Source organism: Anopheles darlingi, chromosome 3, assembly GCF_943734745.1.
Source record: "Anopheles darlingi chromosome 3, idAnoDarlMG_H_01, whole genome shotgun sequence".
Classification (NCBI taxonomy): domain Eukaryota; kingdom Metazoa; phylum Arthropoda; class Insecta; order Diptera; family Culicidae; genus Anopheles; species Anopheles darlingi.
Genome location: NC_064875.1, coordinates 37,745,939 through 37,758,438, shown reverse-complemented (window position 1 = coordinate 37,758,438; position 12,500 = coordinate 37,745,939). Strand labels below are relative to the sequence as shown.

The window sequence follows — 12,500 nt, the reverse complement described above, 5'->3', positions numbered from 1 at the left end:
CAAAGGGTAAACGGTTCATGGTGGTTAACATTAGTATAACGAACATTCCAAAACCAACTTTAACCATCGTTTTTCATACATTAATCCAACGCACAACCAACGCTTCTTCAAGTACGCTTCGTTTTCACAAAATACTACTTTCGCTTATTTTTCAAACAATCCAAAATAATAGTTTTCTCTGATACTTCACTTTCACGAGAGTATGGTTTGGTTTTTGTTATAATGTTATGTTTCAAATTTTTTCCCTTCTTTTTACGATCGATGATGATCACCATTGTTTGTGCATAACTAACCCCCCACTCTTCTACGTCTCTGATCGATGATTGGGGCTGATTGTGCAGGCCACGACAACACAACGCACGGCCGGAGCGTCTGTCACAACACCCAGGCAAGCCCCCACGGCCACGGTAAAGGATACAGAATACAACTACGATGATGAGTATGACGACGAAGAGAATGAAAACATCGATATTGAGCCTACGACCACCAGCTCTGTACCGGAATCGCGTAACGTTCCATCCAGCACCGAAAAGACGGTGCCGTCGACTACAGAGGTAAGCGCTGTGAGCATGAACGGCTGGCTGTTTGCGCTTGTATGCATTCAAGTAGAATTGATAACCGAATACCGATCATGGTAATGTTGTAAATGGTATAGTGTATATAGTGTACACGGCGTGATACATGGACAAAATACCGGATGGTGTTTTAATATTAGAAAATCGCACCGATTTATTGAATTGCGCAATATCCAGGAAAAAAGGAAATTCCACATGAAGTCTACGAAATCCTATTGCTCCGTCCTAGATCGCTACGATAGATTAACAGCCTCTGCCTTCCTATCACCCTAGGCAACCACTCCAACAACTACGACAATAGCATCAACCTCAACGACAACCACCACCACGATGGCCCCAACAACTACGCCGACCACCACCTCTACCACAACGACAACTACAACGACCGAGGCTCCAACAACGACCACAACAATCGTGACGACAGAGCTAGATGAACCAACGAATCTCCCTCCAATCATCAAGAACCGATTCCCGAAACAACCAGTCATTGCCGGAAAAGTGTACAACTACATAATCCCCATAGAAACGTTCCTTGACAACGAAGATGGCAACAATTTGCGACTGGAACTGTTCGATAGCCGGGAGCAACCATTGAAGCATAACTCTTGGATTCAGTTTAACGAAGAAACCAGAGAGATCTATGGCTTGTAAGTGTCTATCTTTTGTAGGGTAGAATTGCATCATTCGGATACAAATTGAATGTTGTTTTATCCCTATCTCTCTAGGCCCCTCGAAAAGGACGTTTCCAGGTGGCAGTACAAGTTGCGCGCAACCGACTCGGGCAATCTAACCGTCACAGAAACGGTCGACATCGTGGTACAGCAGCATAAATCCCACCGAAGCGTTAATCATGAGATTAGTCTGGCTTTGCGGTTGAGTCGCAAGTTCACAAACAACGTCGACTGGCAGATGGTGGCTGTTCGCGGTATAGCGAAGGTGGTAGATGACAGTACGCTGAATAACATTGTCGTGCGGGACATTCGCAACAGCTTGCAAGATCCTAAGGTAGCCACGCTGGTCTACACGAACGAGACATTGCCTAAAGATCGCTGCCCGGAAGAGAAGCTGGACGAGCTGGTGGCGCTGCTTACGGAGAAGGCACTCAATGATGCTCTCTTCCCTGATATTACGGTTAAATCGATCGAAGGCCAGCAGATTGGTCAGTGCACCAAGCCGACTCTTCCGAAGGCCAAACCGACGCAAAGCATTTCGCGCAACTATGGGCCTCAGGCACGCAATCAGGTGGACCAGGTTAACGCAACCGTTGGGCATTTATTGGTATTCAAAGTACCGACCGTAAGTTCATATTATCTAGAAAACCTCACTGAATGGTTTTAGATGATTAAATGTTATGTTTAATTTTTCCACTAGGATACCTTCTATGATCCAGAAGATGGCAACGAACTGAAGCTGAAACTGCTTACAACCGAGCGCCAATCTCTCGATACGTACCATTGGTTGCAGTTTGATAGTAAAAACCAGGAATTCTATGGTGTACCACGACCGAGTGACATTGGACGTAAAGAGTATCTTTTGGTAAGCAGCAAGAACATGGAACATGACCATAGTGTCACACCCTAATCTATATTTGCTTTGCTATATTTGAATTTGCGTTGTTTAGATGGCAGAGGATCGTGAGGGTCTTACGGCCACGGATGCATTGGTGGTCGTTGTGAATCCGAACCACAAGCGTGATTATAGTGTTTTGTTTGAGCTCACCCTTGATACGACGCATGAGCAATTCAACACGGCACAGGTGCAACGACGCTTTATCGAACGTTTGGCGTCCGTGTTTGGTGATTCCTCAACACATTACATCAGGATCAATCACATCCGACCAATACATCATACCGGTCAGGTGCAGGTGTCGTTCTTCAACACCACACTTAACCGACAGCATCAACGCTGTCCAGAGGAGGAAATTGAAGGTCTCCGCAATATCCTGCTGCACCAGGATAGCACCATACGGGCGAAGGTGCGCGAAACGCTTGGCCAAGAGTTTAGTCTACAAAATGTGAGCTTAGTGCCGTTGGGTAACTGCCATGGGTTCGATACGCCACACCATGCAACCAGTGAGCCTGAAAAGGCCATAACACCGCCCATCTCTAAGGACGACTATCTGCTCACATTCGTGCTGCCAACGGTCATTATCCTGGTCATGTTGCTTATCGCGTCCATCATCGCTTGTGTGCTGTACAAGCGGCGGTTAACGGGCAAGATGGAACTCGGTAAGTACAGTGCACGGGCTCCACGAACTATCTGGCTGAGGGCAACTAATATTGATCAGTAATGAAAGAATATATCAATTTCAAACCTATCGCCTCGACGTCGTCCCATCCCCAAGGTACCGACGAAGAGCGAAAGTCGTTCCGTTCCAAGGGCATACCGGTGATCTTCCAGGACGAGCTAGACGAGAAGCCAGAAATCGGCAACAAGTCACCGGTGATACTGAAGGACGAAAAGCCACCACTGCTGCCACCATCCTACAGTAGCACCAACAATGACGGTATGTTTAATCATGGCCACCGGCAATCGGTTTGCTCTATTCACACATAATTTCTACAAACATTTCCCCTGAATTTTGCAGGTGATAACGAGGACGTCGATGAGTACGTGCCACCACCCGCGGTCGTCGTCGGTGGTCGTGAATCGCGTGGTAAATCCCCCGTCACACCTTCCTACCGACGACCACCGCCCTACGTGTCTCCATAGAGTGAGCAGAATCGCTCGGGATTGGTCTTGATCCAGCGAAGTTAGATATGTTTTATTTTTTGTTTTAATTTCACTTAATTGAATATCTTTTGCGTTCGATATTTACCAACACCACACCAAAAAAACAATTAAATGAGGAAACAACAAATCGTAAGCAAAAGGAAACCGTCAACGAACCGCGAAGTGCTTGAATGCTGAAGTACTGTGTGTTATTACCCTCACGGTTTTTTGTAAGCAAAAACGGTTTTGGGTTCTTGCATTGTACAAACATACTTAGAGCAATGCATGAGAATGAATCCCCGGGAAAAAAGATGCAGAAGAACAGCAGCATGAACTATGGAGGGAAAATACGGAATGTAGCTGTCCCATGAAAAAAGGGACGCGCGGCTAGTGGGTAAGGAAACTTTCAATTAATAGTCAGCGACGAATTACGTTCGGGTAGTGTTTAGGTGCGTGTAGTAGTGTAGTAGTTAAGCATTTTAAGTTACTCGCTGGAGCGCTTTTACAGTAGGGCATCGGATACAAAACGCGAACGTAGACGTTCCGTTGAACACCGTTAGTTTACCAGAAGTCAGTCCGGACGGCTTAAAAGTGGCAATAGTCAGGCCACGAACGAACCATTTTGACATTTTGAGGCACGATTTACTCGGTTGTCTGGACACAAGTATAGAAGGCAGCAATGAGTAGTATCATTTATGATTATTTATATCTCAAATTCCTCGACCGCCCGATTTTCTCGTTCGGCCGATGGTGTAAAACAGACAGAAGTTCGCTGATAAATTGTATCCTTAGCATTAGCGTTGGTTCCTTTAAACTACTCACCACAAACACACTCTCCTTCGTGACATGCGCGAACGCACAATCAACAGCCGAGTATGAAGGGGCGTTAAGAGCGTGTAACGTTAAGCGCTGCTTTCGACTGTACGGGAAGAACCTTTCTCAGCTAAATCCTTCCCTGTTCGAACTCGAATGTGTAAGCTAACAACACCGAACACAGCACAGTGTCCAGAGTCATAATAACGAGCAGACATTGAAACCATTTGCACCTCCCTTGAATCCATACTCTAATGAGCTTAAACTGATGCCCGATGATAACGGACGATAGAATGATATTAGAAACTCACAAACGGACAGAAGTATGTACTCATTTTGATAAAGAGCCGCTACACCGCTTCTAACAGTCAGAATGGTAGCGCGAACGGCACCACCAACACTGACTTTGCTCATCCCTGCCTGCCATAAAGATTGATTTTGTGAACAGATTTCTATTGACCCGGATGATGCCATAGGGAAGCCCGTCGCGCATAGCCTATGTATTTCGTCACAATCGCACAAATCACTGAAAATAAGTTCCATGTCGCCATTTTACTGCATTATCACTGCCACTGTGTTCGTTTGTAGAGCTAATTCGCCATTTATCTGCATGTCTGACAGGAAAGGTATACTGCAGGGATCAATATGATGCTATTCAATACTTTTCTTGTTGCAGAGCTTGTTCAGTAAGTCGAAAACAAACTCTCATCAGTTCTAGACGCCATAAGTGGCAGCGCAAAGGAGGTTCTCCTATTGATCTTTCAAACCACACAGTCGCTAGGTAAACAGTCTTTCAACAAGAGAAATATCAATGATAAACTACAGAAGGGTGAAGATTGAGGAGATAGGAGGATCAAGGATATTCATTTTGTTCCATCTACAGCTAGATACCATTTCATAAATGGACAAAGCCATTTGGAGTCCCCCTCCCCCCGCCTCGAACGCGCGTGGGACTGCACATTCATTTGTATAAAACAAGCGTTTACATGCATGCATTCATCGATTCATCAACGTTAATCTCATCCGCATGAGTAGCATGTGTACTTTTGTGTCGCTGTTGCAAACGAAGCGCGATCTGCATTATTAGACCAATTATCATAATCGCAGCTTCGCGCTCCCGTGCGTAAGCGGTGGACGAGTATGAACCATCCGTTCAGGAAGTAGTTTTGAATCCACGATCGACAAAGCCGCGCGTCTTCAGTAGACAATTATTCGCAATCGAGCATATACATGTAGTGTGCATCAGAATCGTTTGAACGATTACCAACCGATATCAGTTCAATCAGAACTAGAAATAGTCGGTCAAAGTTGTGCTACGTGGATTGAGAATTAAAAGCGCACGATGTGTAGTATATGCAGCTTGGAGGAATAAGGACGTAAACCGCTTTTCAATCATCATTCTGGTAGGAATGCGAGCCTCAACGCTCCTACGATCGAATAGCGAATACCATGAATGGCATTCGGAGATTGAGTCGCTTCTGTTGAAGTAGTAGATGACGGAAACACGAATAATGCAGGGTATGGCGATAGAAGAAGGGAGCGTAAAGGCGCGGCAGTAAAGTGAAGGAATAGAGAAGTACTAAGTATATTATATAATGAGTATGGATAATTAAGGTATATTTAAAAAGGAAAAGAATGAATACGCAGGAAAACGAGACGAAGTCTAAACACACATACACACACACACACGCATACGCATACACATACACTACACACAAATACAGTTTTTCGAAGTACAGATCTTATACAGCAGCGATAGCAACTGGACTGCAATGGAAGAATTGTTGTGAGAAGCAGCACACTGCAGATCGGCATCGGGAGACGAGGGAAATGAGACTAGAATCGCGCACGGAGCAGGCAAAAACCGATAACCAAACTGTACATTTTTTAATAAAACAAAATAACAAAAAAGCGAACGAATTCTGTTCACTTCCGACCCGAAAAAAAATCTTGCCAAACGCAGCATCAGTTGCTCGAGAAGGGCTGTTCTGACTCCGATGACACCCTTGGACCAGTCCTGCTTCATCCTTTAACTATGGGCTTCAGTTCATCAAAGCTTAGTACTAACAAACTATTTCTTTTTTCAAAACTACAATTTCCTTTTACCTTGTGACATTGCACAAATTGATCTGTCTAATTATTGTTCAAAATTTCTTTATTTGGAGGACGTTTGTCACCAATTTAGTTGTTTATGGGTCAAATTACAGTTTAATTTCGTTCATATCCTTGATGCGAATAGTAGTAATCATATCTGAACGAAATATAACTGGATGCTGGATTCTTAATGAAGGTTAAAATTTGTTTGTTGAGACATTAGACGAGCACAATCACATTTTTCTAGTCGAATGATAATTTGTTTTCGCGAACACAATCTTTTATCTGCCGGAAATCCCAATTTGGCTAAAATCAAATAACACTAATATCAGTTCTATGGAGTACGGCTCGAGATTCGGAATTTTAACATATAATAGGTATGTAAAGGTTGCAGTGGGCGTTTGTCCACTTTAAAGCTTCCATTTGATTACACTTAACCCTCCATTTGTTGTATTTGTCGCACGGTAAAGCGCTAAACATACTATTATTATTTAGATGGTAGAAACAATGTCAGCATTCCAGATCACCTTCTATCATCATCAGATCTCGAAATCGATCGATGAACCTTTTTACTTTTCAATCACTCACGGTTCTTTTGACATTATCCTGCAGTTACGGAAGCTTCCAATATATTTTTCTTTCTTTCTGCTGCAAGATAGATTTTATCTATAAAATTTGCGCCTCTTGCGGCAGTAGTCGAGATATTTGTACAGTCACAAAGTACAACAGCGATTTATTGTTGTTTCCTTCAGTATTTATTCTAATGTGTCAATTCATAAAAGGCTTACCATTAAACATGCACTCTTTAAACCTCCCAGCTACTACAGCCGCTCTTCAAACACGGATTCCTCCTCGTCATCGCTGTGATGATGCTCGACTTCTATCCTTTCTACTAGTTCGTTAAATTTCACATTCTTGGGTTCGCTGGCCGGCACCTCCTGAACCGCCGTACTGCCGCCGTACTCATCTTCTTCGACTAGTCGATCACCGAGAGCTCGTGCCAATCGATTGCTATCCGTGAGCGTGTCTTCTGAGTCTACCGAAGTGGCAAAACACAAAGCATTTGTTTAGCATATGGAGCGGAATAACAGCGAAAGTACCATTAACGGCCAACACCAACCTTGCATAGTAATTCCAGTAATGTTGATCGATATTTTCCGATCATTGTGCGTGTTCCGTTCGTCCCGTTCTTCGCTGGTTTCCTTTTTTCCACCCAGTGATGGCGGTGTTGGTGGAGGACTGGGATCAAAATCGTTCTCTAGCTGCTCCACATCGGATGCGGTGGTAGCGCCCTTTGACAATGGCCTTACGTAGCGAATGTACAACACACAGCCGATAGCTAAACTGATCAGAAGCAACGCACCTAGGACAGAAGTTGAAGCGATCAGACCGTCGCGAGTCGACCGCAAACCATCCGCACACGAATTTCCGTCGCCCGAGCATATCGCCTCGGTAATCATGGCGATCGATGATGCTCCTATACTAGGCACTGCTTTTAGAATTGTGCTGAAAGATCGAAATTATGTGAAATGATAAGTAGTCGTACTCCCCGGGGGGCGGGTTTAGATCACTTCTGACTCACCTCTGGATAGCATCAAACTCCAATAGTTGATTGTTGTCATCCATAGCGTAAACCACTAAACGCACCGTGCGTTGTTGTTGAAGTTTCTCCAACATAAGCGTTTCGCGATTGTCGAGTCGAGAAACGGAACTGCTCACTGGAACGTATGCCTGATGCAGGAGCTTAAGATGGAAATTGGATTGTTGATTGATCCGATCGACAATGTCAGTGACCATTGATTCGTCCATCGCATCGAGTGTGATAACTACTATTTGGTGCTCTTCCAATCGTCGCACACTCAACGTAGCACTTGTACTGCGGCCATCAGATGCTCCATCACGATCGGTAGCGATCGCCGTGAGCTCAATACGATTCACTTCGAGCAATGAGTTGGTGGCAGGCTGTATCCATCCCGTCTCTGGATCGACCATAAAGTGATCGTTTTCGCCCAAACTGTACCGTATCTTTGCATTTAATCCTTCGTCTGCATCATTGGCTTCCAGAATGGTTAGATAAGGCAGCATAAGCTTACTAGCCAGCAAGGGATGAGGATATGCCAGATGGGCAGTCGTCGTTCCGATTGTTGGATTGACGAAGATCGGGTCGTTATCGTTGATGTCATCGATCACGACATTGATCACAGTAATGTCCGACGCGTAATTGATCGTGTTCGTATCGATTAACGATCGTTTGGTACGCTGCTGGTTACTATCACCATCACTGCACAGTAACTTCAAACGAAGCTGAAACTGTGGTACCATCATTTCGCCAAACAGTCCGCGATCCTCGCGATCAACGCTACGTGACACCAGCCAGTGGGTTGCGACGTCAATACCGAAGTATGGTGGCTCACTAGCAGGACTTTGGCTTAAAATTTCGTACTCACACGCTCCTAGGATCGTCGGGAAGATGGTCAAATGCGAACGTTCTTCATCCATGTGTACTATTAGCAATGATTTTTCAACATTCTGCACCTTACGTCCCAGTTCGGTACACTCGTAATTACTCAGCACGTCCAGGAACACTCTGACGGACGCTTGTTTGCCCGCGATCACGTTAATCGCTTTTACAGTGAACTCATACTCATTCGGCTCTATTGGCCGTGCTAAGGTTAGTGTTCCTTCGGGGCTCATGGATAGATAGAGTTGTAGATAAGCTGAGGGAAAAAGACTGAAAGTGTTAAGTATTATAGAATAGACAGGTGCTAGCAAGCTACTGACCATCCTGTACATCCAACTGATGCTCCACAATTGCGTTTGGATCCTTCACTAGGGCTCTAACGGACCCGATCGTACCGCTTGAGTCACTTCGAAGCTGAAACCGGTAATTGCCATATTCGAATACTGGCACATCATGCAGTATGTTACCCGTGGAACAGTTGTAGCAACCCGTACAATCAACGATCGGTGGCAATGGAGTGCACGGTGCTGTAATAAGAAAATGGGTGATAGAAAGGCAACCTGACATACCCTTCAGGGGAGCGTACTTACTTCCATCCGGAAGCGTGAGCAAAATGGAGCATTCATCTCCACGCTCTTCACCAACGCTCGCCTCAAGCCGGACATGGACGAATTCTAAACCCTGAAAATCTGTGATCGTTACTGGTCGCGTCACGCGAAGCTGCACATTGCGACCACTTTGTTCGACCATTAGAAAGTCGACATTTGAGTCCCGGATCTTCACCGTAATTCCATCGCTGTAGCTCTCCTCGGTTATGGTGATCACTTCGGACAACCGCGGTAGGAGCTCATCGGGCGTGAAGTATCCACCGTACATCGTCCTAGTGAATGCAGGGGTCGGTAGCTTTCGAGCGATTATGACCCGTGATACGACCGTAGCACTGGCGGGATTCTTGAGCGTAACACTGAAGCTAAATTGCGCCTTTACCGCCATCTGCTCCTCGGTAACGGAGTCTTTTAATTTGAAAGTGAATGTATCATCGTTTAACAAACCATCGAATAGGCGATAGTCATCGTCTTCTAGGTTCCACTGGAAGCCCGGTGCAGTACTCGACAGAACGATCTTCAACTCCGAACCAACAGGAAACGTAACGGTTCGAGAGCCTGGTGCTAGCTGACCATAAGCAGTCGGTTGCACGAATTGTGGTAGTTGGCTTCCAGCTACATCAAGCAGGACGAAGGCTGTGGCTGTATCACTGCCAGGATTGGTCGCTTGAATGTACGCACTGATGTAGTGTAGTCCCTCGAGCACCGCGTCCCGCTCCTTCAGTGCTAGATCGACACGGGCACCATCCCTGGTCACCGTCAACATGGCCGCATCCGTACCACCAATACCGAGCTCCGTGTTTTCCGTGAATGTACCCGCGTTAAGCAGGATAGGTTCACCGAACAGAAGCTCCTGGTTCGTCACATCGACACTTCCATTGTACAGCAGCTTCGTGAACATCGGACTGATAATATCGGCCAGCTTGATAGTGATCACAATGGTTGCCGTATCGACGGCACTGTACGCGTTGTTGATGCTAATGATGAAGTTTAGTAAATCGCGCCCTTCAATGGCCGACGGGGAGATGGTATCACGCAGCAATACCCTGAACTTGTTATCTTCCGTTAGCAGCAGCTCGAACAAGTTGGCATCGTTTTCGATCGCGGCGTACTGAAACGTGGGCAGAATAGTGACCGGATCCACCGTAATGGTGTCGGCCGCGGAGAACATCACTTCCCTTGTACCCTCCTGTAGGGAACCACGGTAGATAGACTTGGTGAAAGCGGGCGTTACGGCCGGAAGGTTCACCACGTCCAGCACTACGGAACATTCCGTTGGATCCGCACCAGGACTGTTGGCCGCTTGCAAGGTAAGGGTAAAGTATGCGCGAGAACGGATTTGCTCCCACTTCACGTTGTCCTTTAGCCTAATGCGTACCGTTTCACGATCCTCAGCGATCGTAGCTTCGAAGTAGTTTGAAGCAGATGAAGCATCATCTGCAACTGTTAGCACTGTCGTCTCTAGTATACTATCAAGTTCCAGCTTAACTGGATCATCAGTAAACTCGACGTAGGGTTCTCCTTCGACAAGCTTTCCTCTGAATGAGTTCCGGTTAAAGACGGGTTTGGCGGATCGAATGATCTTCACGGTACACGGTGCAATAGATGGTGACTGTGAAAGGGTGCTGACAGGATTGGTGGCTACGACAAGGAACTGTAGTTCCGATCGTGCCTTCAGCTGCTCCGCCGACACGCCATCGCGTAGGTACAAACTCAAACGACCATTAACCGCGACCGTGTACTGTACCAGTTCACTATCGACTCCTTCTAAGCGATACTGCGTGCTGCTTTCAAAGGTTCCCGCTTTCAATGCCACCGATGTAGTGAAGGTGATGTCCTTTGTGCCTTCTCTTAGCTCTCCGGTGTAGTAAAGCTCCTCGAATTCCGGTCTAGTGCCACGGTCTATATCGATAATGATGGTAGTAAATCCTGACGCCATACCTGGATTGTTGCATTCTACAACAAACTCGAAACGATCGATCTCGCTGATGCTGGTGACGGTTATTGGTCGCAACAGTTCCACTGTTACCCGCCCATCCCTAAGCCGGACACTGAATAAATCAGTGTTGCTGCTTCGTATGGAAACGGTCGCTGTATCTAGGTAGCTTCCGCTTTCGAGACTAATTTCCTCGAATGGAACCAGCTGCAGATTGGTACCAATTCGCGATTTGTACAGAGGCTTAGTGAATCTGGGATATTTGATTAATGGTCGCTTCACGTACACCACCACCGGTATTTTTGTCTCTCTAGACGATAACTGTTCGGTCGCTATAACACTGAACTGGAAGAGCTCTCTAGTGGCCATTACATCGTCGCTCAACGGTGCAACCAGACTGATACGAGCCCCTTCCCTGATCGGTGTCAGCGTTTCCAGCTTGAAATAAGAGGAATCGCCATCGCTGGCCAATGAAAATCGCACCATTTCGTCTACCGTTTCGGGCGTTAGCTTGATGACGATCGGTTCGATGAGTTGTCTGGTGGATTCCTCGATCATTCCATCATACAGCAAACGCTCAAATACTGGTTGGGGTGGTTGTATAACGTTCACCGCAATCACGCAGAACGCCTTATCTGTACCCGGATTGTTCGCTTCGACCGTCAGTAGAAGGCGTGATAATCCACGCAGTGACTCCCTGGTGACGGTTCCTTGCAAATTGATCTCGAACACATTTTCGGGCAAAATTTGAATGATACCGAAAAATCCTCGCTCATCCGTCAGCCGAACGACGGTGTCGCGGGAGAAGGAATCGAGCAGGAATTCAACCTTCTCCATGCTCAGACTCAGCGTCCGTTGATCTAGCTGTCCTTCGATAAAGTTTTTGGCAAACTTAGGAACCGGTGGACGTACCACTCGGACGATTACTACCGCATGGGCTACTTCGATGTCCTGCAGCTTAGCGGCGACGGTTACGAGAAGGTACGATCTGTCCGTTAGCCTCTCAGGGGTTACGTTGTTCAGCGAGAAGCTGATGGTTCCTGCGTTTTCACGAATATTGAAGAAAGTCACATCTCCCGTGAAGCTAAACTGCAATCCTGCAATATAGCTTCCGGCGGCAATTCGTACTGTAGGTATCTGTAAGGTGTTTGTAGCCACGTTGAGCGTTCCTTGATAGGCCACATTCTCAAAGTGTGGATCCTCCGTGCCGTCCTTCTCGATCGACAGCAATAGCAACGATTCACCCAAGCCTGCTACGCTAGCCTTTTCAGCTTGAATCGTTACCAGGAGGTAGCTCTTCTGCT

General features: G+C 46.2%; 2 protein-coding genes across 10 annotated transcripts in view; one reads left to right on the top strand and one right to left on the bottom strand.

Moving 5' to 3' along the window:
- The window catches only part of LOC125957035 (uncharacterized), a 66,099-nt gene extending 60,304 nt beyond the window's left edge, over nt 1–5,795 (top strand). For 8 of the 9 annotated variants that reach the window (XM_049689399.1, XM_049689398.1, XM_049689395.1 and 5 more), the window contains 7 exons: nt 342–554; nt 849–1,222; nt 1,301–1,871; nt 1,947–2,111; nt 2,197–2,803; nt 2,872–3,081; nt 3,163–5,795. In XM_049689399.1, coding sequence (XP_049545356.1) covers nt 342–554; nt 849–1,222; nt 1,301–1,871; nt 1,947–2,111; nt 2,197–2,803; nt 2,872–3,081; nt 3,163–3,287 — 2,265 coding nt within the window. In that variant the 3' untranslated portion in view covers nt 3,288–5,795. The remainder of the gene's footprint in view (nt 1–341; nt 555–848; nt 1,223–1,300; nt 1,872–1,946; nt 2,112–2,196; nt 2,804–2,871; nt 3,082–3,162) is intronic. The other variant, XM_049689400.1, reaches the window with a different exon arrangement.
- Nucleotides 5,796–6,816: 1,021 nt separating this feature from the next.
- Nucleotides 6,817–12,500, bottom strand: part of LOC125955495 (protocadherin Fat 4-like) — an 8,835-nt gene continuing 3,151 nt past the window's right edge. The window contains exons 4-8 of the mRNA XM_049686628.1: nt 9,246–12,500; nt 8,976–9,182; nt 7,777–8,911; nt 7,315–7,700; nt 6,817–7,230 (exon numbers count right to left, since the gene is read on the bottom strand). The exon at nt 9,246–12,500 is cut by the window's right edge and continues 598 nt beyond it. Of these exons, the coding sequence (XP_049542585.1) occupies nt 7,016–7,230; nt 7,315–7,700; nt 7,777–8,911; nt 8,976–9,182; nt 9,246–12,500 (5,198 nt within the window). The 3' untranslated portion in view covers nt 6,817–7,015. The remainder of the gene's footprint in view (nt 7,231–7,314; nt 7,701–7,776; nt 8,912–8,975; nt 9,183–9,245) is intronic.